A 26,680-nucleotide genomic window follows, 5' to 3' on the forward strand; every position below is an offset into this window, starting at 1 on the left:
ACTGTGCTAAATGCTTTCCATGTATTTTTTTAAATTAATTTATTTATTTTTGGCTGCGTTGGGTCTTTGTTGCTGCATGCGGGCTTTCTCTAGTTGTGGCGAGCGGGGGCTACTCTTTGTTGTGGTGCGCGGGCTTCTCACTGCGGTGGCTTCTCTTGTTGCGGAGCACAGGCTCTAGGCGTGCGAGCTTCAGTAGCAGTGGCACGTGGGCTCAGTAGTTGTGGCTCATGGGCTCTAGAGCGCAGGCTCGGTAGTGGCATACGAGCTTAGTTGCTCCGCGGCATGTGGGATCTTCCCGGACCAGGGCTCGAACCCATGTCCCCTGCATTGGCAGGCAGATTCTTAACCACTGTGCCACCAGGGAAGCCCTCCATGTATTTTTATTTATTTATTTTTACTCTTTTTTTTAATGAAGTATAGTTGATTTACAATGTGCTAATTTCTGCTGTATAGCGAAGTGACTCAGTTATACACATATATACATTCTTTTTTTATATTATTTTCCATTATGGTTTATCCCAGGAGATTGGATATAGTTCCCTTTGCTATACAGTAGGACCTTGTTGTTTATCCATCCTAAGTGTAATAGTTTGCATCTAATAACCCCAAACTCCCAGTCCATCCCTCTCCCTGCCCCGCCCTCCTCCTTGGCAACCACAGGTCTGTTCTCTATCTTTACACGTATTTTTAGTTCGTTTAGTATTTAGAGAAAGAGAGGGAGGGAGACTATTACTATTGTTTTTATTGGAAGTGCATCTGAGATGCCCCCTGATTACACCTACACTACCCTTTATTGTAACAAAATCTCTTGTTTCCCTAAAGAGTATTAGAAAATTTTAGTGGACGTGGAGGGAAACGGTCTAATGCTTATGTGTGAAAGAAAGGCAGACCCTCTTTTGCTAAAGCTCCATTTGACCTAGTTCTTAAATAGGATCCAGTCAAGGTAGCTTCTCTCTCTCTCTTTTTTCTCTTTTCCCCTCTAGGTGCAAAGGCAAAAGCAAGTTCCTGCTGATGAAAGGTGTGAGAAGGTCAGCCCTGAGGGTGGAAATGTGTGACCAAGGGAAGGATCTGGAGGCTTGTAGTTCCCAGCTCAGCAGCTCCAAGCTTCCTCAAGTCTCCACCACACACAAAAAAGAGAATTTGGCCACCATCCCCTAAGATTCTCTTGAGCTATGCAAGGGCTCCCCACTTGGGAGTGCTGTAGGCTCTGCAGTCAAGCTTCCTGCTTGGGGTGTGGCTTCAGCACTAGCTAGCTGTGTGACCTTGGGAAAGTTACTTAACCTCTCTGACCCAGGGTTCTCTTCTGTGAAATGGCCAGGGCCCCAGATAAAAGTGCCAAAAGGAAGAAAGTATAGCTCCTGCCTTCAGCATCTAATCGTCTAAAACAAGTATCTCTAATTTCATGTAGTAATAGAAATGTGGACAGAGGGCTGCCAGAGCAGACAGCACAGGGTTGGAGAGACATGAAGGCTGCACAGAAGGGATAACTTGTAAGCTGGGTCTTCAAAGACTCAAAAAAACCATTTTGCCAGCAGAGAAGTGAGCAGAGTTGCTCAGGAAGAAGAAACAGCACACAAAGGAATGAAAGGGTAAGGTATGTGTAGGGAGTAAAGACTAGTTCAGACTGATTGGAGAATTGGACATGTTAGGTAGGAGAAATAACAGGACGACGGCTGGAGAAGTTGTCTTTCATAGGATATGCTAAGAGGTTCGCATTTGAACCTAAAAGCATCTGGGATCTATTAAAGGATTTAAGCAAGGAAACAAAATGGTCAGATCTGTGTTTATGTGAAGGATGGATTGGAAGAGGTAGAATTACCCCCGACTAATCTTTCAGAGACCAAGGCAGGTAGGAAGAGTTGTAATCAAGACACATTTTGGAGGTCAAATGAAATGGCTTGGTGACCCATGCACTAAGCTCTAAGAGTGGTAATAGGGATGGAGGAACAGTTCATGTGGACAGAAGAGAAGTGGGATCGTAGTACTTGTCTCCAATAAAAGGTTAAAAACGCCCCGTGTCCTGGGATTATCTGTGGAACAGGTCTCCATCCATGGTAGAATAAAATTAATGTGTTTTTCATTCCACTGAGCTTGTTGGTTTAATTCACTGACTGTTACACTTCTCTTCAGAGGGCATCTTTCCTAGAAAATCTCATCCTCCTGTCTCCCCTAAACTATTCTTAGTTTTGATGGAGATGTTCAGGATGACAAAGATGCTTAGAATGCCCGGTGAATTCATCATTTTTTCCAACACATCTTAATGGGTTTTTTTTCTTCGAAAGCCAGTGAAACACATTGTAGCAGCCGGAGCCACCACGCAGCGCCCAGGCTTCTGAGGGTGCTCTCACGTTCCCAAATTTCATCTCCAGTTCCTTTTTTTTTTTCTATTAAGGATTGATGGATCTATAAAATGTCTTTTCAGAGTAGATTATTTTACCTTCAAATTAAATACTAAAGCCTTTTCTGTAGCCCTTTAACTTTTGAAATTTGCTGTCTTTGTTTTCACCAAGGACAGTCTTTGACAAGACATGCTCCCTGGGAAAATAGGAGTTTGAAAAAAATCATGTGTGAATCTAGAAGAATTTATTAGGGCAGCGTGTTGAGAAAGAAGAAGTCTCAGCAAGACTCTGATACGCAAAATTCTTGTGCTTGTGGTACCAAGATTTGGAATTCACCTCCTGTTTTCCATGTCTCCTTTTAAAGTATACATGTTCCTAAGGTGCTGAATTAAGCATTTTTAGTCAACAGCTCTCACCATTTCTGACCTCCTAGTCTCTCCACATCTTCCCCTCAAACACAATTGCACACGCCACCAAATCCTATCTCCTTCATCACACTTCTGACACAGTTTCCTTCCTCCAGAACTTGATTGCCTCCTCTTGCCTACCAGCTGATGTCTGAGATCAGGGAACTGCAGCATATCAGGGCTGGGAAAGGCTTTACGTTTTCCAACCACTCCATTCCTCCCTAAAGCAGAGACACCAGCTGAACAGACAGGGAATTTGCCTCCTTCAGAGACAAACAGACTGTGGACTGTGATAGAGGAGAATATTCTAAGTCTTCCTATGCCTTCCCCTTGTTGGCCCTGGTTCTAAACCTTGGAACCATTAAGGACAAGTTTAGTCCCTCTTCTTTGTGACCCCACTTCAAATATGTGCTGACAAGAATCTCATCTTTCTTGACTCTTTTCCTGAAAGCTTAACAGTTCCTCATCGTTCCTCATGTAATCCTGACCCCCTCCCACGGTGGTCGCTCTTCTCACCATCTTCCAGGTGATTACATATCTCTAAAATGGAGATGTCCAGAACAGAATTCAGGTTTCGGATGTGCTGTGGCTGGTGTATAACCTCCCTCCCTAGACTGTACCTCTATTGATGCAGCCTAAAGCAAAATTAGTTTCTGGTAGCTCCATCACATTTTGATTCAAAACAAGATTAAACCATAAAGCCTTTTGCTTTCACATGTGTTAGGTTGCATCTGCTTCAGAGGTTGCACTGTTGACTTTTTAGGCACTGAGATAATTGATCTTGATAGATACATATCGTTAGGCTGTAGCCATCTCACCTGCCTGTCAGGATTTTTATGGATCTTGGTTCTGGAGTCCAGTGCACTCATTATGCCTACGTGTCATGCTCAAATTCTGTCTTCTTCTAAGTTATTGATAAAGTCACAGAACCGGATAATACCCAAGTTGTGGAATCACAGTCGGCACCTTTACGTATGGTTGTCCAACTGGATATGAATTTGCCATGGTTTACTGTCATCTGGCCTAAATTTATCCAGATCATCTATGAGGAGATCAGGAGGGAGCTGACCAGATGCTGGGCCGAGGTCCACATTTACTGCACCTACAAGAGTGCCATGATACGTGAGTCAAATAACCCGAATCAAAAAAGGAAGTGATGTTAGTCTATTATCACCTGCTTTTAATGAACCCATGAAGACTCAATGATGTTTTTAGGGCCTTCGGAACAATACTTTTTAAATAATTAATCCTGATACCGTTTCTGAGATGAGCAGCAAACTTGCTTTCCCAGGAAGAGGGCACAGCCCTCTACTCTTGGGTCTGTGGTCTTCCTCTTTGCCTGGTAAGGCCCTGACCACAGCCTGTGGTGAAGTGCTGCCTGTCATCCTAGGCGGTCAGTTCCTATGGGGCACAAGCCAGTCACCAAGCTTTCCCTTTACCGTCTAGTGCTAAGAAAAGCTGAGCACCGAGAAAGCCCTCGGTGAGACATGGTCGGCTGAGTGTGTCACAGAAAAGCGTGTCTGCCAAGGGCACCACTTCTTGCCTGGCTGTGTTGGGTAGTGTTTTGAAATGTGAAATGCTCAGATCTCCAGCCGTCCTGTCATTCAAGACCAGCCAGAGCCACTTCTTTTTCACAGGAAGGCAAAGAAGTTGCTGAGATTGAGCCGTTATCATTCTTATTACCATTAAGTTCTTCTTTGTAGTTTTTGTTGTTGTTGTTTGTTTGTTTTTGCTGCACTGCACGGTTTGTGGGATCTTAGTTCCCCGACCAGGGATTGAACTCCGGGCCCTCAGCAGTGAGAGCACAGGGCCCTAACCATTGGACCGCCAGGAAATTCCCTCTTCTTTGTGTTATTATTATCATCAATGCTATCTGCCTTTGCCATTCTAGGATACAGCCGCCGGCTTCTTGTGTAGTAGAGTTGTGTGGGAGCTCTCCAGCCCCTAGGTCATACTCTTAGAAGCCTCTGAGGGGAAGCCCCAATCATGTGGGGAGGTCAGGAACTGTGCACGATGTCCCCTCCACAGGTGGAACCAGTCCTCTGAGTCCTCACCAGTGCACCTGTCCAGACTGGGAATCCCAGACTCAGTCATGTTGCAGGGCATGAAGCGTGAAGATATGTAAACAAGCAGGGAGGCTTCCTTCCAGCTTGAGCAGCTGTGAGCCATATAGCATCATATGATATGAGCATATCATAGCAGCCATCCTGACTCATGGACTCACTTCTCCTTTTGTCTTCATGGTTCTGCAGGAGTTACATGAGAGGGGTGATGGTATTTTGGAATAGGGTAGCAGCATAGAGATGGAGAAAATTGGACAGACTCTAGATATTTTTGAAGGGAAAAATAACATGACTTGCAGATGTGGGAGGGTAAGAGAAGAGGAGGAATGTAAATTTGATGACTACCAGATTTGGGGAGCTTCTGGGAAGATGTGTTTACCAAACTGAGATGAAAAAGACAGGTAGGAAGTCTGGGGGTAGGAGAAGGAAATCAGCTCCATTTTTGAAATACTAAGATTGAGATGCCTATTAGACGATTAACTAGACATCTAAAGAAAGCACTTGGGTGTATGAGTTTATAATGCAGGGAAGAGGCTGGGATGAAGATATAAATGTTGGAGTTGTCCATACAAAAGTGGCATTTTAAGCCAGGGAACTGGGTAAGATCAGATAAGATAGTGATGTGAATGTTTTTGTTGAGCCGTAAAGTGCTTTACATGTATGGGATGTTATTCTCCTGTCCATTCCTAGCTGAGCATATCATTAGTCAGAGTAATACTTTCTAACGTAGGGCCAGTCCTATGGAATTAGATCTAGAATCATTTGAGGGAGTGATTCAGAAAAGGAAAAGGAGTGAGCTGATGGCAGTCCTCTCGCAGTTCCCTGTGAGGGCTGAGGGGTTTACTCGTGCCCCAGCACCCGCTGAGAGCGTCATCCTCCAGGAACACTTCCAGTGCAATTAATCATGTTAATATCTATAAATAAAGTGCAATCAACAGTTACTTTAACAGTGCATGCTAATTATTGGTAGGATCTGTCACTGAAAAGAGGTGTTTTTGCCAATTTTGTCATGTCTGGGGCAAGCATCAGGAATACAGTTGGAGTTTCTGGGAAAACTGAATGACCAAATCGTTACCAGCTCCCATGTTACAGGTGGGCCAGGTTTGGGCCATCAGTGTAATTGTTACAGTGAGAATTAATGACACTTGAGGGAAATGCTGCAGCTGGGATTTCCTCTCCGCTTGATAAATAATGATTTCTTGCTGCTTTATCTTGCAAGGGTTTTTGTTTTTATAAGAGACTCTGTGAGAACAGGATTTCTCAGTGAGTCAGTAGTGCTGGGGAATATCAGGGTGGGTGGTGACCAAATTTGACCCAAAGTCTCGAGGAAGCTAGGCTACTGGGGCTGCAGCAGATGTCCAAGAACCCTTGCACCTCCTCTTCATTTATGCATCAATTCAAGAAGTACTGACTAAACTACTTCTAAGTGTCAGCCACTAGGAGACACACACACACACACACACACACACACACACACACACACACACACACACACACACACACACACACACACACACACACACACACACACACACACACACACACACACACACACACACACACACACGGATAAATGGGACTTCCCCTGGAAGAGTACAGAGGCCAGTGAGAGTGAGAAACATGTAATCAATTGTAGTGATAATAGCCGCCTCGTATTTACTGCAGATGCAGGTTTTCTCAGTTAATCTTTTTAACAGCCCTAGGCTTTAGGTATTAATTCTAGTTTCCAAATGAGGAAACTGAGAGCAGAGAACTGAGAAATTATGTAGCTTATCTAAGGTTGCATGAATACTAGGGAGGCACTAAGACTTGAACTCAGCTTCATTCTGTTGTGCTATATGTCCAGGTTTCAGGGCCTTTAAATAACAAGTCCTCTTTGTGTTTTATACCCCCAGCCTCAATTCCCACTCTTCCAAGCACATACTTTCAACTGTTTCTTGCAAAGTATACCTCTATATTTTTTCAAGGATCTATTTTATTTAATTTTAGTTTTAGATTTGTATTTAATTTTATTGTGGAAGTTGAAGATTTAGCTCATAAATGCACTGCACAAACACACACACTCTATCCTCCTCCATCTTCTCAAAATAGTAATATCATAAATTTGTAGAGATAGTTATTCATATCTATATCATTATTGCATAAACTTAGTTTATAGCTGAGCCGTGTAGTGTGATTACATTCTTTGTTCCACCAGGAGTTGGTCATTTGTATCTCTAGCCTGCCTCTTCCCCCTGATCTCCATACTCATATCTAATTGGCTACCTGACATCCCCTTTTGGATTGTACATACAACGTATGCAGAACTGAGTTCTTGGTCTCTCCCATAGCCTAGTGCCTTCTCCCTCACCATTTAGAAATGAGGGTTAATGGCAGTTCCACCTTTTCGTTAACTCAGGCCAAATATACTGGAATCATCCTCTTTCTGTCATTTAATCTATTAGAAAATCCTGTTGTTTCATCTTCAAAATTTGATGACCTCTCACCACTGCTTTCTCTGGACCAAGCCACGTCGCCTCTCACAAGGTCCGTTGCAGTCATCTCCTAACTGATGGCCCTGCTGCTGCCCTTGTCCCCTCAGTCTGTTCTCAACACAGGAGTGATCCTGTTAGTCACATTGTGCTACTTTACTGCTTCAGTCCTTCGAATGACTTCCATTCCCACTCAGAGCATAAGCCAGAATTCTTTCGGTAACCCGAATGATCTGGTCCCTCACAACCTCTATGACCTGACCATTGTTACTCTCTGCCTGTCTCACTATCTCCTTTCCCTTCCGCAGACATAGCAGGTACACTCCCACCTCAGGGCATCTGCACTTGCTCCTTGGTCTGCGTGGAATCTCTCCAGTTAGCCGCATACTGGCTTTCTCACCTTGTTTCTCCAGGTCCTCACTCAAAAAGGCACTCTCTTGTGAAGCCTTCCCCACTTAACATTTTATTTAACTCCTCAACACTACTTAATCCCTCTTCTCGACTTTTTTCTTCTCTGTATTTTATTATACATGTGTTATTATATGTGTATTTATGTGTATGTGTGTATGTGTATATATACGTGTGTGTGTCTGTATATAATTTATTTTGCTCATTATCAAGCTTCACACATAAGAAATATGACTCACGATGGCAAACGACTTTTGCCTGTGGTTTTCTGATGGCTTCCCAGCACCCTGAAGAGCACCTGGCAGATAATTGCATTCCATCAATGTTTGTTGAATGAAGAACCTACAAATGAATTATCTTGGTTTTATTTGCTGTGTGTATGTTCATGTGCCTATCAGTAACTTGTCCCAAACTCTGTCAGTTGGTTTAAGTCTCTTCATAAATACATCAGATTTTATTTCTTTCTGTAGAGGACAGCCTTTAAGGGCATAGAGCAGGGAGTGCGTGGAGAGGCAAATGAAGAGAATCGATACATAAGACAAGTGTCCATACGTGCATGAGTCAGTTTCTGAGCTCTCTATACAACTCCATGGGTTTATTTGCCCTGCACAAATACTACACTAGGCCAGTAGCATTCTAGTTAAGTTTTCCTATCCAGTAGAGTAAGATCTCCCAATTTGTTCTTCTTCAAGAGAATCTTGACTGCTCTAGGCACTTTGCGTGTCCAAATTAAATTTAAAATCAGTTTGTCAAATTGTAATCTGATTGGAATTACATTTAGCCTGTAGATCAGTTTGGACAATATCTGTATAATATTGAGTTCTTCCAATCTGTGAACATGGTATATCTCTTCATTTATTTAGACCTTCCTTAACTTTACTCAATAATGCTTTATCTTTTTTCTATAAAGAAATAGTGGACATTTTGGGGTAAATTTATTCCAAGGTTTTTATGTTTTCTGGTGCTATTTTAAGTGAGGGTTTTTTTCTGGGTTTTTTTTAACCTGTTTTTTCTGGTATATAAAAATGAAATCTATTTTTTTTACTTATGTTATATCCATCAATCTACCAATCATCAAGAAACATGCTTATTAATCCTAATAATTTATCTGTAGGTTTTAAAATTTTCTTTTCTTTTCTTTTCTTTCTTTTTTTTTTTTGCCACGCCGCACAGCTTGTGGGATCTTAGTTCCCCGGCCAGGGATCAAACTCAGGCCCTTGGCAGTGAAAGTGCAGAGTCCTAACCACTGGACCTCCAGGGAATTCCCCAGGTTTTTAAAAATTTCTTTACACAGAGCATCATCTAACAATAAATGACAGAATGAATTCTTCATGTCAAAACTTTATACCTTTTATTTCTTTTTCATACCTTACTTCCCTAGCTAGGACCTCAAGTACAGTGTAGAATAGAAGTAGTAATGTGTCTTATTTCTTATGTTAACTGGGAAGCTTTTCACATTTCGCCAGTACGTACACCAGTGCCGCAGCCTTGTTTTTAGAGGCCCTCCATCAGATAAGCAAATTCCTCTTGCATATCTGGTTTGTTAAAAATTCTTATCGTAAATAGATGCTTGATTTTTATCATATTTTTCTACGTTCACTTAGATAATTATATGACTTTTCCTCTTTATTATGTTACTATGGGCAGTTATATTTTTAAAACTTCATATGTTAAATTAACCTTACGAACTTGAGATAAAACATATACGAGTAATATATTATCATTTTCATGTTTTTCTGCATTCAGTTTTCTAATATTTTGTTCAGTTTTTTAAAAATCTTACTTCATGAGTGAAATTGGTCTGTAATTTTGCCTTTCTTGTAATGGCTACCTCCAATTTTGGTACCCAAAATATGATATCTTCAAAAAATAAATTGGGGTGTATTCCCTCTTTTCCTCTTCTCTAAAAGTGTTTGCATAATATTGGCTCTATTTGTTCCATAAAACTTTAATAGAATTCACCAGTGAACCCAGCTGAGCCAGACATTTTCTTTATGGTGAGGTGTTTAATTACAGATTCAATTTTTTTAATGAGCCATAGAAATTTGGAGTCTTTAATTCTTCTTATATCGATTTTATGTTTTGTGTTTTGAAAAACGTGTACATTGTGTCTAATTTTTAACATCTGTGGGCGTAAAGTTGCTTATAAAATCTTTTCATTCTCTTTTTAATGCTTTTAGTGAAGATCCATAGATGTGTTGTATTTCAACCATGACATGGTGATTTTTGCCTTTTCTCTCTTGCCCCCTCTTTTTTATCTGTTTTAACAAAGGTTAGCAGTTTTTATTTAGCCTTTCCAAAGGTAACTTTTGGCTTCGTTGATTTTCTTTAATATATTTGTTTTCTATTTCATTAATTTCTGCTCTTAAATTTATTATTTCCTTCCTTCTACTTACTTTGGGTTTAATTTGTTGTTCTTTTTCCAAATTCTTTAGATAGATGCTTTGATCACTGTTAATCAGCCTTATTTTGTTCCAGGTTATGTGTTTAAAGCTAAAAGGTTTTTCCCTTAATCTGATTTTTAAGGATTTGTGTGGGTCCTGTGTGTTTCTCTTTTACTCTCATACTGCTACCGCACTCACAGCACTTCTGAAACCAAACATGTTGGGGTTATTCCTATACCAAGGAATTCTGCGAGACCAGCTGGGTGTCCTGCAGTTCTGACACTGTCTACCTTATTAAGGACTCAGTCCCATGACACTGCCCCTGGCTTCAGATGCCAGTCACAAGTAGCAGGTCCCCAGATTACCCACAATTTCTGTCCAACTTGGCTACAGATCAGAGGTTCCCATGACCTCCTCCTCGGACTCGATTATTTGCCAGAACAGCTCACAGAACTCAGGGAAACGTTTACTGGCTTTACCATCTATTAAAAGATGTGATAAAGGGTACAGATGCTACGTAGGGTGACGTCTGGGAGGGTCCTGAGCACAGGAGCTTCTGTCTCCATGGAGTTGTGGGTATGTCACCCTCCTGGTATATGGATGTGTTCACCAACCTGGAAGCTCTTTGGAACCAATACTTTTGATATTTTATGGGGGCTTTCTCATGTAGGCATGGTCAATTATTAACTTCATTTCCAGCCCTCTCCCATCTCTGGAGAATGGGGGCTGGTACTGAGAATTTCAAGCTTCTAATCATGGCTTGGTCTTTTTGGTGACCAGTTCCCATCCAGACGTCATCAAGGAGCACCCCGACAGTTGCCTCACTGGAACAAAAGATGCTCCTAGTGCTCTTATCACTTAGGAATTTACAAGGGTGTCAGGAACCCTGTGTCAGGAAAAAGGAAGAAAACCAAATATATATATTTCTTGTTATAAATCACAATATCACAGCATTCCACATATTTTGAAACGTATAATTTTTATTATCATCCAGTTCAATATATTTCTAATTTTCATTGTGATTTTTATTTGGAACGGTGGTTTATTTGGAAGTGTATTTTTTAGTTTCCAAACATACAGAAACCCTCTAGTTATCTTTTTATTACAGAGTTCTAGCTTAGTTACATTATGGTCAGCTCTCATCGTATCTAACATCTCTGCCACGCCCTGCAGTTAACTAACCTCCTTCCAGATGTCTTCTATGACATCAACTGTTGACCTCTGTGTGAGAATGTGTGATGGTTAGGTACACAAGTGTATGGACCACAACCACTTCTCCCCTTTTCAGTACAGGAAAATGTGTGTGAAAAGGCAAGCTGAAATAAGGGCATGGTGTTTGTATAGTAAAGGATTGACTCAGTAAGCTTGGGGTGCCTAAACCCTACCCTGCACATTCCAAAGAAAGGACTAGTCCTTGACTGAAAGATAACCTCTAAGCCCTTAGAATATCCTGACTGATAGGAGTTCTTTGTATAACAGACCTTGGACCACACCAAATATTTTTTGCTAATGGTGTGATTTATGATGGACACTTGTTTTTGTTCACCTAGGGCTCTGGGCTGTGCTGATCCCCCTCTGATGAAGGGAGTAAAGACTGACCAGCTAGGGTTAGTCATGTGGGTACTCCGTACCGCGCACAGTAAGAACCTTGGGCATCAAGGTTTAGGTGAGCTTCCCTGGTTGGCGATACTTTGTATATGTTGTCACACATCACTGCTGGGAGAACTAAGTGCTATCTGTGTGACTCCACTGGAAAAGGGCAATTGGAAACTCATGCCTGGTTTCTCCTGGACTCCACCCTATGTAATTTGTTTTTCTTTGCTGATTTAAATCTGTGTCCTTTTATTGTAATAAACCGTAACTATGAGTAGAACAGCATTTTTGGGTCCTGTGCGTCCTTCTCATGAATCATCAGACCTGAGGGTGGTCTTGAGGACCCCCCAGTACAGTGGTACTTAGAAAATATTGAGGAGACTGGGGTATCAAAAGTCTGTTGATAATGATTCTCTTTGCCTAACTTTTGTAACCTACTATAAAACCGAAGTTCAGGGCTTCCCTGGTGGCGCAGTGGTTGGGAGTTCACCTGCCAATGCAGGGGACATGGGTTCGTGCCCCGGTCCAGGAGGATCCCATGTGCTGCGGAGCGGCTGGGCCCGTGAGCCATGGCCGCTGAGCCTGCGCGTCCGGAGCCTGTGCTCCGGCGACAGGAGAGGCCACAACAGTGAGAGGCCCACGTACTGCAAAACAAACAAACCAACGTTCAATAATTTTGGCGATGTTAATATCATGCAAGTAGTGTTAAAGAATAATTCTTCAGAATGTTCAGTTATATAAATCAGATGAAAATATGAGATTGCCTCCACTGCCTCATGAGGCTCCTCACAAAATGATGAGCTGTAAAAGACTTTTGCTTTGACCCTTCAGTTATAAATAAAGACAATTAGGGATGTCCTAGAAAACCAACATCATGAAAGAGAAGGTCCAAAGTAAACAAACAGATCAACTGATCACTGGAGAAAAAGAGACTAAAGCAAGAGAAAAAAAATCCCAATTAACATCAATCACTGAGGACCAAGCAAAATCAGTGAAAACGAGATATCAGTACCTTTTGGGGAAATTTCAGAAGGTACAAGTACAAAGTAAAAGTACAAAGAGACAATCTTAAAACCTCCTTGAGGGAAAAAAATGTACAAAAGAGTGGCATCAAACACCCTAGCTGGAACATGAAGTACTAGAATATATTGTGACAAAATAAAAGGTTCTAAGGTAAAATAATTTTAACCTAAATTCTGTGCCCAGCTAACTTTCTTTTAAGAATTAGAGCACAGGGACTTCCCTGGTGGCAAGAATCTGCCTGCCAATACAGGGACATGGGTTCGAGCCCTGGTCCAGGAAGATCCCACATGCCACGGAGCAACTAAGCCCGTGCACCACAACTACTGAGTCTGCACTCTAGAGCCCGTGAGCCACAACTACTGAGCCCACGTGCCACAACTACTGAAGCCCACATGCCTAGAGCCCGTGCTCTGCAACAAGAGAAGCCACCGCAATGAAAAGCCCGCACACCGCAACGAAGAGTAGCCCGTGCTTGCCACAACTAGAGAAAGCCTGCGAGCAGTAACGAAGACCCAACACAGCCAAAAATAATTTTATTAAAAAAAAATAAAAGAATAAGAGCATAATAAAGATTACTTTAACTACCTGTGAACCCTCCCTGGAAAAACAGTACTCAAGGACATACACAAGGAAAATGAAAAATGTATCTAAGAGTGGGGGATGACATGGGTTTTATGAAACTGCAGTGAGCAGAGAAATAAATATTTTAACCATAGTTTAAATGTTTGCTAATAATTTGGCTGTGAAACAGTAGAATGGGAAGAAACCATATTTTAAAGGACAAAATCATAATAAATTCCAAGAGGAAGAAGATTTGGATACAAAATTAACAAGCTTGATTTAATAGACATATAGAAATATGTCCCCTACAAGTAGAGCCTAGGCATTATTTTCAGACATATTTGAGCACAAATGAATGGGATAGTATAGGATAATTTTTTCAGCGGTTAAAACCATCAAGACATATTCTGTGAATTCAGGACAGTAAAACTAGAAGACAAAAATACAGTCCTCTGTAAAATGTCTTTTCAGAATTTTTTAATCCCCATTAATTTACATACAGTAAAATTAACAAATTTTAAGTGTACAAGTTTTGTCACATGTATATAGTCATGTAACCACTACCATTTGGTTCAAAATAATCTTTAAGGGCTTCCCTGGTGGCGCAGTGGTTGAGAGTCCGCCTGCCGATGCAGGGGACACGGGTTCGTGCCCCGGTTCGGGAAAATCCCACATGCCGCGGAGCGGCTGGGCCCGTGAGCCATGGCCGCTGAGCCTGTGCTCCGCAATGGGAGAGGCCGCAGCAGTGAGAGGCCCGCGTACTGCCAAAAAAAAAAAAAAAAAAATCTTTAACATCCCCTATGATTTTTTTCTTTGATCTATAGGTAATTTAGAAGAGTATTGTTTAATTTTATGATTTCATTCATTTTGGATTTAATGAGAATTTTTTAATGACCCAGAATATGATTTATCTTGCTGAATGTTTAGTGTATATTTGAAAAGAATGTGCATTTTGCTGTTGTTTGATGGAGTATTAATAGGTAGAGTAAATATCAGTTAGGTCAGGTTGGTCAATAATACTGTTAAAGTCTTTTGTATCCTTACTTCTTTTCTGCTTCCTTGTTCAATGAATTACTGATAGACAGTGTTGGAATCTCTTAACTCCACTTGTGGGTTTGCCTGTTTCTCCTCTTAATTCCATCAGATTTGTTTAATATATTTTGAAGTTCTGTTATTAGAAACATATGCATTTAAGATTATGCCCTCTTGATGATTTTAGCCTTGATCAATGAAATATTCCCTTCCTCCCTGGTAATATTCCTTGCTCTGAAATCTTCTTGATATTAATATATCCACTCCAGCTTCGTTTACATGGCCTAATTTTTTCCTCCTTTAAACCTATCTTTGTCGTGATATATTTTTTAGTTAATTTATTTATTTGGCTGCACCGGGTCTTAGTTGCAGCAGGCAGGCTCCTTAGTCGCGGCTCACCAGCTCCTTAGTTGGGCATGTGGGCTTCTTAGTTGCGGCCGACGGGCTCCTTAGTTGCAGCTCCCAGGCTCCTTAGTTGTGGCGTGCGAACTCTTAGTTGCGGCATGAATGTGGGCTCTATTTCCTGGACCAAGGATTGAACCTGGGCCCCCTGCACTGGGAGCGTGGAGTTTTAACCACTGCACCACCAGGGAAGTCCCCTGTCATATTTTAAGTGGATTCCCTGTTGACAGCATATGTAGTTGGGTCTTGCTTTATGATCCTATCAGAAAATTTATGTCCTTTCAATTGAAGTTATCAGGTATATACATTTAAAGTAATTATCAATATGGTGGTGTTTAAATCTGTCTTTTCTATTTGTTCCACCTGTACTTTCTTTTTTTCTTCTTTATTTCCTGCCTTTTTTTGAATTGAGTATTTTTATGGTTACAGTTTATCTCCAGTAATGGCTTATTACATGTACTTACTGGTTCTTTAGGTGGCTGCTCTATGGTTTAAAATATACATCTTTACATTATTCTATCTAATATTTATTATTTCCTTTCTTTTGCTTATTTTGCTTTTAATTTGTTTTTATTTGCTGGTTTCTTGAAGTGGAAGCGGTGGCCAGTGAATTGACACTTTTCTCCTTGTGTAGTATAAGCATTTTAGTGGTATAAATTTCCCTCTGAGTACTGCTTTAGCTGTATCCACAAATTTTTGTTGTTTTTTCATTTCAGTTTAGTTCGAAATACTTTGTGATTTCCCTTTTGATCCATGGGTTATTTAGAAGTTACTTAGTTCCCAAATATTTAGAGATTTTGCAGATATCTTTTTGTTATTGATTTCTAATTCATTTCCATTGCAACCAGAAAATATACTTTGAATCTTCTCATATTTAATTGAGACTTGTTTTGTGGCCCGTAATACGGTCTATCTTGTTCCGTGTTCTGGGTACACTTGAAAAGAATGTGTATTCTATTGCTGTTTGGTAGGGTGTTTCTTTAATGCCCCTAATTAGGCCAAGTTAGTTGATAGTATTGTTCAAGTATTCAAATCTCTGACTACAACTTGTTTATCCTCACAATTCTATCCGTTTTTGCTTTATGTATTCTGACAGTATGCTATAAAGTACATAAATATTTAGAATTGTTATGTGCTTTTGATGAATTGACCCCTTTATCATAGTGAAATGACCCTTTTTGTCCCTGGTAATATTCATTGCTCTTACCTATACTTTGTGTGATATTAATTTAACCACTGCAGATTTCTTTTTATTAGTGTTAGTGTAGCATATCTTTTTTTATTCTTTTACTTTTAATATACTTATATCTTTGTATTTAAATGTCTTGTAGAGAGCATAATATTGGGTCTTGCTATTTTATTGAATTAATCTTTGCTTTTATTTTGATGCTTAGATCTTTTATATTTAATGTAATTATTGGAATAGTTGAGTTGAAATTTACCAGCTTACTATTTGTTTTCTATTTCTATCATATTTGTCTCTTCTGGTCTTATTCCCTTTTCAGTTTTTTCTGCCTTCTTTTGGATCAACTTAATATTTTTAAAGCATGTATCTTATCTCTTTTGTTGGCTTATTAACTATAAATCCTTGTATTATTTTAGTCATTTCTTTTGGGTTTATAGTATATGTCTTTAATATACACAGCCTAACTTAAAGTGATATTATTACTACTTATAGTATATACAGTACAAGAACCTTACAACAATTCTAATTTCATATCTTTCCAGTGAATAACCCCAATAAAATTAAAATTTCTCTTTCTCAATATTGATGTTTTCAGTCCCAGGGAAGACTAAATCTCCCTGCTTGGGTTACATACTCACCCCTGAACAGACAATAGTGGACAGGGGCATGAATATTTTGGTCAGTCTGAATTCCTGCAGCAGCCCTTCCAGAACTTCATGGAACTAGGAAGGACTTCACCAGAAGAACCCAAGAACAGGAAAGCAAAAGTGTGCTAGTTAGACAAAAACTAGAGCTATCGTAGACCACTACAGGCAAACATGCCACAGAAAGAGTTTACAGATTGGCAGGTAGAGAATTCACACACACACACTTGCTATAAATTCCCTATATATATATCTTGCCAACAATATGGAACTTGGCCACACAAAACAGGAGCAAATGAAGCATTTCTTTGTGTGACATTTTCCTTCCCCTTGTACCCCCCAGGGCACCTCTGCATATCTAATTTCTGTCAAGCTGGAAAAGAAGCCAAACACTCCACGACTCTTTCGTATTTGACTTTTATCAGCATTCTGGAAAAATTTTTACTAACAATATAAGCACCTCTGTATAAGACAGAGTTTCTCAACCTTGGCACTATTGACATTTTGGACCAGATAATTCATTGTAGTGAGGGGCTTCCCTGTGCATTGTAAGATGTTTAGCAGCATCCCTGGACTCTACCTACGAGATGTCAGTAACACAACTGCCTCCCCAGTTGTGACAATTATAAATAATGCCAAATGTGCCCTAGGGGAGCAAAATTGCTCCTGGTTGAGAACCACTGAATTAAGGAATGTTTATAAACATCCATATCTACAGATCCTTAACCCCAAATCAGCATCAGCTGAGGGGGAGAAAGCAGGGTTAGCATTAGGTGCCGTCAGCTTCTGTTCCGTATCCCAGCAAGTCCATCACTTCTCAGGGGACCACATCTGTTGTTCACCACGGCAAAAACAGCTCTCAGCACCTGGACGAGAGCAGTGTTCGGCAGCCACAACAACAGCAAATGTTAGAAGAATAAGTGAATAAATGAATGGACGGATGGATGATGGATGAAAAGGAAAATGTGCGTGATTATCCACAGTGTTACTCTGGGGAAAGGCGTGACTTAGGTGGTATGTACATAAGAAAAGGACATATTTTACGATTATACTTAAAAACTTTTGTATTTGAGTTTTATCATTTTTACCTTCATAATTTAGATAATTTTAAATGATTTATTTTTAAAACACTTGGAAATCAAACCAAGCATTTTCCCCTTAATAAATCTTTCTTTAATTTGCTCAGGGTTTTTTAAGTACGAAAGTGGACTTTTGCCCTAGTTCACATTCTGAATATATGACCAAATCTGAAGCGCAGTTTTTTTTCCTTTTAACTCGTGAGCAAACAGCAATATCTTATAAATATTTATGAATGAAGTTTACGTTGGGGAAAAATGTACTTAGGGCAAAAGTAGCTTGACACGTTACATTCAGTTATGTGCCTTGGTCTTGAGGGCAGGGACTGCATCGTCACATCTTGAGCCCTACAGAGCCTGTGCGGTGTGGGCCCTCAGAAAATGTATGCCGCAAAAATGATGATGAAGCTTCTTAGGCATGGTTTTGGTTGCTCCTGTTTTACTGTGTAAAACCAAGATTATTAGGGCAGGATGAGAGGAGAGGGGGCTTGAGCCAGGTGCAGTGAAAAGTCCTCTGAGAAGAACACGTGTCTGGGCCTTTCTGCTTAAGGCACACAGGAAAGGTCCAAGGGCAAAGGAATAGGCCAGGGAGTATAGAGGGGGAAAGATAATTTATGGGGACAGCTGTCCCTGCTCTTTCTCCTCCGCCACCAGCAGGAAGCTGGGTCAGATCCTTCAGTAACAGCAGACCCTACTCCTGCAGTTGGGAACCCGGGAGCACAAAGCAGTCCAGCACCTGCCCCATGTGACACCTCCACCCCAGCGGGAAAGGCCCAGCTACCTGGGTCTCTTGATATTAGGGCTCCAGGAACCAGAAGAGCCTGGCATGCTTGCGAGGAGAGGTCATTTATTTACATGAAGCAGGGAGAGCTCGAGGACACAGAGCGATCCATCTGCCTTAGCGACTAAACAGACTCCCTTCGCCTCATCCTCCTGCAGAAGCGGTCAAGGAGGGAGGTTGGGCGAGGTGACCTTACAGAGCTCAATCTGTGCTTCTAAAAATAGTAGCATCCTTGGAGAATCAAGGAGGGGAGGGGAGGCTGTGGATGTTGTGGGCAAAAACCGGACTCCCCAGAGCATTGTCAGTATGAAACTGTATTAATTAGACACAGACACCCAGCTCGATAACCTCAGGTATCACAGAAATTGAAACTAAATGAACTGGCTTTTTTTTTTTTCCTTTCTGGTTATACTTTCCCTGGGCTAAAAAGGAGAAAGAGAATTGTGTCTTCTGACCTATTTGAATGACTGCACACTACCCCAGGAGATGTTTTCCCCTGCAGAGGGAAATGGGGCTTCTTAGAGACACATCGAGAGAAGGCAAGAGCTGCAGCAAAGTGGGAGCCAGGGGGGTCAGGCGTTGGGGGCCTGCGGGGTCTGGGTCCCCACCTCTCTCTTCCTGCCTGGAGACTGCGCAGGGGCTGGGCAGGTGTCCAGGTGTGTCCAGGGCTGTCACGGGCTGCCACTCTCAGGCTGCTGCAGGGTCTTCGTCGAGAGCCCTGTAGGGACTAGGTGTTTGCAGGGTCCAGTGGAGCCACGTGCTGGTCTGCACAAGCTGCATGTGACCAGGTTGCATGCGGTGCTCTGGTGGGTGGAGGGGTGTGTGTGTGCGTGCGCGTGCACGTGCTGGGATGGGGAGTGTTTGCAGGAGTGTACGGAGGTATTGCAGCAAACTTGGGGTGGGGGGGTCTCTGTAGGGAGGTGTGTGGAGCTATAGGGGAAGAATGCACATGGACGGTGACTGGAGGACTTTGCGGGCTATGTGAGGCCTGTGGGTAAAACTGTGGGGGAAAAGCTGTGTAGGAAATGGGGGTTGGGAGTCTCCAAGGGGCTGTACGGAGACCTGTCTGAGAGAGTGCACGAGGCTGTGGGTGGGCTGTGTGCAGAGCCTGTCTGGGCTGCCGGTGGGGCAGCCCAGCACTGTGGGGCAGCTCTTGTGTAGCTTTGTCCTGCGGGCTCTGAGTGGATGTGATGGGGATATGAGTGGAGCCACACGGGGGGCTCCGTAGGGATAGTTAAGGCTTTGGGGGCTTCTGCTCTGGGGGCTGCTGTGGGCCGCGGGACCTGTGTGATGCTGTGCAGGGCTGCAGGTAGCTGGATAGAGGGGCAGAACCCTGGATGGTGTCCACAGCTCTGCCGTTTAAAGATGAGTGTGCTGCCTTAGGGAGGGTGCTCCCGAAGTGCAGTCATTTAGTCTCCTTCATCTGATGGTTTACGTGAAGGGAAGGAGCAGTGCGGCCCCTTGCAATGCTGCCCTGGCCCTGCTTCTGTGTGCGCCAGGCTGAGGACACTTTCTAATGCTTCAGTTTGTGTTCTGTCAACAGGACAACGTGGATCTTGGAGAGCTGATGTTTTCCCTCTGCTATCTTCCCACGGCTGGCAGGCTGACCATTACCATTATAAAAGCAAGGAATTTAAAGGCAATGGACATAACGGGAGCATCAGGTGGGACAAGCTCAAATGCAGATTTCTTCCTACGTTCTTATGTAACACCTTATGAAGCTTCCAGTAGAGTAATAAAGTGCACGGACTTTGGAACCAAACTGCCTAAGTTTAATCCTAGTCCTAGACCTAATAGCTGTGTGACCTTGGGCAAGTCACTTAATCTCTCTGGGCTTTAGATTCCCCCTCTGTAAAAATGAGGACAATAATAGTATCTGGCTCTTTCGGTCATTACAGGATTAAGTGAGTTAACACATATGACACCTAAGAACGGTGCCTGGCACACACTAAATGCTCCTCAGTGTCAGCTCTCATTATTATTACCATTGTTCTCTCTTAGGTCTTCTCCTTCACATAATTGTGGACTGGACCTACAGTTTGCACGTGCTGATATAGCTTATCTAATTGGGTCCTTCCTCACATTACAAGCAATCACCATCACCTCAGGCTTTTAGAAGATTGATATCCAATATCCTTCTATAAAAGGTCCATCAGTGAACTATGCAGTTTGGTTTTTCCAGTGAATCAAGCATGTAGCCTTAAATTCTAAACCCTAACAGAAAATACCCTGATATGCAGTTCCTTTTATACAAGTTCACAAGCCACCTCTTCAGGGGCTCCCAAAATGTGGTCGCAAAACCCCCCAGTTCACTGGCTTTTGGTCACTGAAATCAACAGATGCAATATATTTTGCTTCCTGGATGCCAGTGTTTTATTCAAGCAGAAAAGAAGATATGGCCTCTTCTGGCCCTCTAAGTCGCCCCAGACAGTGTATGGGTGTCAGAGCAGCACGTGGTTAGGCAGGCGAAGCAAGAAGGACTCCCCACTGAGCAGAATAGTGACGTGAAACCAAGGAAGTTCCACCTGAAGCAGAGTCCAGCCTTGCCACCTGTCACCCCCTCCCAGCATGGCCCCACAAGCAAGCCTGTGTCCTTTCTCTCCCCGCTGAACTGCTTCTCCCTTTGCACCCCGACTGCAGGCAGCTCTAGGGCTTGAGGCCCCTGCACTGAAGGAAACCCACCCCCACCGCAAGTTTTCCCAGTCCTCTAGGAATTTAGCTTGTCCCTTTCCTAAAGACCTAGTTTTTAGAAAAAGATTCCCCGAGGTGGCTGCAACTCAGGCCCTGCAGCCTGTTTCCCCATGCTTTGGAAATGGCTTTGCATTTCCCTTCCTGTGACAGCCAAGCAGGTCCTGGATCCTAATCTAATTCGGTAACATGTTTTCACACTATTTTTAAATTCCACTCATTTTGAGGAGAGAGAGTCCTGTGCTTTTTCCTGAATGAATGACTCAGTTATCCCAACTCCAGTCCCTGCCCAGACGTCATGTTAATTAAAATCCTCAAACTCCAGTCCACAGGCAGGTAAAGGGGTTCTGCGTACCATGGTCCTTGAAAGTCTGCCGTGACGAAACTGCTGGCCTAGATATGCATGTATCCTCACAGTACCTCTGCTTCTCATGGTCTGTACAGATCCCTACGTGAAAGTCTCATTGATGTCTGATGGCAGACGATTGAAGAAGAGGAAAACGTCCACCAAGAGGAACACTCTGAACCCTGTTTACAACGAAGCCATAGTCTTTGACGTCCCTCCCGAGAATATTGACCAAATCTACTTGTCCATAGCGGTCATGGACTACGACCGGTGAGAGGCCTAGAGCTGTTTCTCATTGCAAGTCCACTATGCCCAGGGTTGGGGCACGGGGGGTACCAGCTGTGGACTCTTAGCTGGTGTCTTATTGCAGCCACAGGAGGAGGGTCAGGTGAGACTCTGAGAGCTGATTGACAAGGAGTCACCATTTTACAAGCAATGGGGTAGAGTCAGATTACCAAAGTGCCTCTAAGCTCTCCCATTTCTTCTTTCTTTCTCCTCCTCCATTCTCCTCCCTCCTCTACTTCTTCCCCTCTCCATCCCTGTACACCCCTCAGAATCTCACCTTAGAGAACTGTGACCCCACAGATCATAATCTTCTCTCTGGCAATCCTACCTGGCCTTTATCAGAAAGATTCCACTCAAAACAGCAGAATGATTACTTTAGCCAGACCATCAACATTTCTAAATACATAATTTTGTTCTTTTTTTTTTTCTTCTCCCTATGTGTTTAATAAAGATCGTTTCTATCCACGTAAGTCTGAAAGCAAACACAGAAATGTTCTCTTGAAAATGCTAGAGTCAGTATGGATGACAGGGTACATTAAAATGTATAAGATGCTCGACTTTCTAATTAATACAGCACAGAAGAGATATTTATAGCCTGCATTGTAGCCAATTGTGTATTTAAAGGACAGATTTGAAAAACAGTCATTTTAATATGCAAAGGAAGTACCAACAGGGAATTATACATGTTAAACTAGTCATTAGACTGAAATGCAGAGTCTGTTTTTAATTGGAAACCTCCCACATGGTCTGGGCACAATTATAAAAGAAACAAAAAAAGTCTGACTTCTAATATCTTACAGTATTATTTGCAGCTGAAAATTTTCCCACAGACCCCTGAAATGTCAGTAAGGCAGCCTCAATGCCCTGAACACTCTTCCCAGAGATGCCTGGGTGAAGCATAATCGTCCTGCAACCCAGGGGGCACGTGGGTTGGCTCAGCTGCCCATGGGTGTGATAGCCCACGCTGGGCAGTAGACCTCATCTTGTCTCCTCTGGACGACACACAACACAAATAGTGTCGGGCCACAGGAGGGGACATTGCCCACCAGCCGTGGAAGGCTGGGCCAGTATTTTTCAAGCTATTGCCAAGTTTCCCGCATCGACAAATCTGATTATGTGAGCTCTGCTTCAATTTAATTCTCAGTAAACTCATGAATCTGGCCTGGAAAAATCCATGGCAGAATTCATGGGGCTTCTGCATGCAACTGATTTTAATGAGCAGAGAATCCAATATCCTTCACACTGCTTCCCCACCCTTGTCTCCCCCTTGCTCCCTATACACAAATAGGAGAAAAATCCCTCATCCTTGTAGGAAGGAAAAAGGAAGAGAAGAAGTCTGTGAATTTGGATCCCAGAGAGTTAAAGGATGGGCCATGTCATTCTGGATATATGCAAAGGACTTCTAACCAAAAACCGTTAAGGAAAAAAGAAATGGTCCAAGGCAGAGATCTACCCAGGGATGTTTCAGAAATACTAGCTAAGTATTAAAGGAGCTGAGTATTTCTGCAGTAGGGAACTCAAGTTGGGTCAAAGAAGCAAAGCTGGGCTTGCAAGGAAGGAGGGAAGAGCACAAAAAGGCAACATGTTCTCTAAAGAGAGGGGTTGCAAGATGATCCAGGAGCCTCCTCCACTCTGCCCCCTTTGTGAGCTCAAGGCTACAGCTGACAGACTCAGAGCTTCTCCCTTACCCATACTTGGTTCCCTCTTGCAGGAATGAAGCAGCCATTAGTGCAAGAAACTCTTTTCAGATAGCCCCCTTTTCATTACATGGGTTTGGAGGCCTGAGGTCAATCTTGTTCCAGAACCAGAGGTGACAGCCTTTGCATGCAGCAGGCAGTTCTTCCAACACAGGTTCTTGAGAACAAGCTAAGCCACGCCAGTGTTCCAACAGCTGAGCTGTGTGAGGGCCAGATTCTGGTCTTCCTTTCTGTGCCCCGAGTGAAATATTGTAACCCGAGTCTTAGTGGCTATTAAGCTTGGCCTGTAGTTTTAAATTAGGGAATGAAAAGGACCACCCCTTCCCTAATTCCTCTGTCAGTTTAACTGAGTAGTTGCTGCTATTACATACCAAAATTTCAGGAAAAAACTATTGTGCACCGTTTTCACAGTGTAGGTCACAATGAGATCATCGGCGTGTGTCAAGTAGGCAACGAAGCCGAGAGGCTGGGCAGAGACCACTGGAGTGAGATGCTGTCATATCCGCGCAAGCCCATTGCACACTGGCATTCCCTGGTGGAGGTAAGACCCTACTCCCACGTGCTCCTCTTTGCAGAAGAATAAATGCTTTACTGTGAAATGCAGGAGCCACCAAAAATGTGAGTGTACCAGGGTCTGTGGTCATCGATGTGTTTCCCTGGTTGCATTTCCTGGGACCGCTTGCTGGGTATTGCATTCAATCTGAGATTGAGTCTGTGCTCCCTGCCAGTCTGGTAGGTTTTGAACATTGATCAGGGATCATCTGTTACTTTGATTGTTTTCAAAAAAGATCAAGATTCTCTTATTTCATGTTATGGCTTTGGGTTGACATTTGGAGGACATCTGCAGGATCTGAGTGAGTGTGGAGGTCCAGGCCATCATAGAGTGACTTACAGCTAGCATCAGAAAAAACTTGAGACCGGGAGAGAGGAAGCATGGATTCTGAGACTGGCCGTAGCATGAACCTGTGATTCTGGGCAAACTGGTTAGTATCGACTGTATATGATAAAAACCCCCAAGTCAACAAACCACAAAATAACAAGTGAAATGGAAATTTATTTCTCTCTTACATAAAAAAGGTCCAGAGGAAGGTTGTCTAGGAAGGTTGTCTAGGCTGTTAAAGTGGCTCCGTGGCTGACAGAGATCTAGACTTCTGTCTTTCTGCTTCCCTGTCCCAGTGTGAGGTGTTTTTTTTTTTGTTTGGTTGGTTTTTTTGAGGTCACCTCATTGAGCAACATGGCTGCTAAGCTCCAACCATCACATATCTCCCAGGCCATAGAAAGGTGAAGACAAGAGCCAAAAGCATACACATTCCTTTTTAAAGGGTTTTCCTTGATGTCTTATGCAACACTGCTACTTCCATTTAAATTAGTCACAGAACTTAGTCATACAGACATGTATGGTTGCAAGGGAGGGTAGGAAGTATATTCTTTTTGTCGGTGGCAATGTGCCCAACTGAAAAAGCAGGATTCTCGTTGCAAGGTAGAAGAAGAGAGTGGATACTTGGAGACAGTGGACCGTGGTTCTGCCTCCCACCCTCATTCATTCACTCACTCCCCCATCCTTTCCTTCTCATTTATTCTTCCCCCATTCATCCTTACTCAGTGACTCACCCTCTTTTTTATTTACTAACTCATTCTCTCAGAAATAAATTGCATTCTCTAAGTGACATTTCTGTGGGGCAAATGCCATATTAGATAGAGAAAATATAGATGTAAGAAACCTTTCCTTTCCTTGAAGAACTTATAGACCATAAGAGAGAGGATGGCATGTGAACTAATCACTGAGATGCACAGTCATAAGCGTTATCATCTACATCGAGTGCTACAGGGGCACCAGGGAAGCAAGTGTCATGCTTGGATGAGCTTGTCCATGAAGGATTAGTCCCTCCTGCTCTTGGGAAACGAAGAGAACCTGAGCCCCTGGGAATAGGGACACCAGAGAGCGTGGGTTCCAGGCAGAGAGCTTCCTCTCACTCTCCCAGAGCAGGCAGCTCTGTTCTCTGCAAAGCCATCCTGAGAGGCCAAGACCAGAGCCTCACCCAGTGTGGATTCTGCTGCCCTGGCCAGTCAGGAGAGTCTAAGTAAACATGTAGGGCAGCCATAGAGAGGCAGGAGGGCCCCAGGGGATGAAGGGACAGTCTTTCTTTGTTGGAGACCCTGCCGGAGGGGAGGAACAGGACAGGGTCTCTCAAGGAGAGCCTAATTTGCAGGTCCTTGAGGACACCTCTGTCCTTGGGCCGTAGAAGTGAAGACTGTTTCCTGGGCTCAAAATTAATCCGTACGGGAGACCATAGAACCTGTGAACCACTTCACAGTGCGGGGGACTGGTGCTAGCTACAGTGCACATCACTTCTTCGGTTCCTGGTGGAATTCTCAGAGGAGTCTATCTGTGGACTGCCAGAGCCCGTCACTAGCAGGGGCAGTTAGAGCACTTGTGATAGGCTTTTTGCGCCCTTACAGTCACTGCCGACTTTCATTCTTATTTGTAACCTGAAGTGTCAAAGACTGTCAGGGCTCTGTGCCTCTCGGGACACAGGAAATGGGAAAGGAGTGAGGATCGGGGGTGTGGCGTGGGACTGAGACAGGAGCCCTGATTGTGTGCACAAGCACTTCTGTCTCAGTGACCTTGCCAGGGAGTGACTGTGGATGGGGCTGTGAACACAGGGCCCCGAGCACGGTGCGTGCACCTTACAGGAGGGAACGTGTGGAAAGCGGGCCTGGGAGGCTGCCCTCACTGCCCAGGAGGAAGCACCCTATGACTGGCTGCCCGGGAGCCATGCCTTAAACCCTGAGCACTTGGCTTACTGCAAATCGGTGTTGGACAGTTTTGTGAGAGATACGTGTTTTTAGAGTTAAACCACTGAAACTTGGGGGTCATTTGTTACAGCAGCTAGAATTACTTCGGCGAATTCAGTGGTCTTTTCTCAATGGTTGCAGCAGAACTAAGGAAATGAAATGTCCCTTATATGAAAGGCAAACCAAGGAAGGCTTTTCCTGCCCTGTTGCTTCATGTGTCTTTGAAGTACATGCCTGGGACTTCGGATCCATCCTGAGAGGAGAAGCCATACTTTCCCTTTTAAGAATAAACATGTTATGAGCGGAATTGGGGCAGTGGTACCGGATGAGATGAAAAGCAGTGTCAGGGGGGTGACCGTGCTTTGCTGACAGCTGTCAGGATGGAGGAGGCCGTGGGCAGAGCGGTTTTGACGTGGATGGACCTAGATTCAAATCCCTGTGCTGCCACTCAGTTGCTTGTTTTTCCCTTGCTGAATCTCAGTTTTTCTCCTCTGTAAA

At 43.1% G+C, this 26,680-nt stretch overlaps 1 protein-coding gene across 1 annotated transcript in view; it reads left to right on the forward strand.

Annotated features, from left to right (window-relative positions):
* Positions 1-26,680, forward strand: part of SYT9 (synaptotagmin 9) — a gene marked incomplete at its 5' end in the record, with an annotated part of 188,177 nt that overhangs the window by 116,484 nt on the left and 45,013 nt on the right. Inside the window, 3 exons of the mRNA XM_082660438.1 lie at positions 19,914-20,034; positions 21,503-21,674; positions 23,798-23,927. Of these exons, the coding sequence (XP_082516564.1) occupies positions 19,914-20,034; positions 21,503-21,674; positions 23,798-23,927 (423 nt within the window). The remainder of the gene's footprint in view (positions 1-19,913; positions 20,035-21,502; positions 21,675-23,797; positions 23,928-26,680) is intronic.

This window comes from Grampus griseus, assembly GCF_964374135.1.
Source record: "Grampus griseus genome assembly, chromosome: 8".
Lineage (NCBI taxonomy): Eukaryota > Metazoa > Chordata > Mammalia > Artiodactyla > Delphinidae > Grampus > Grampus griseus.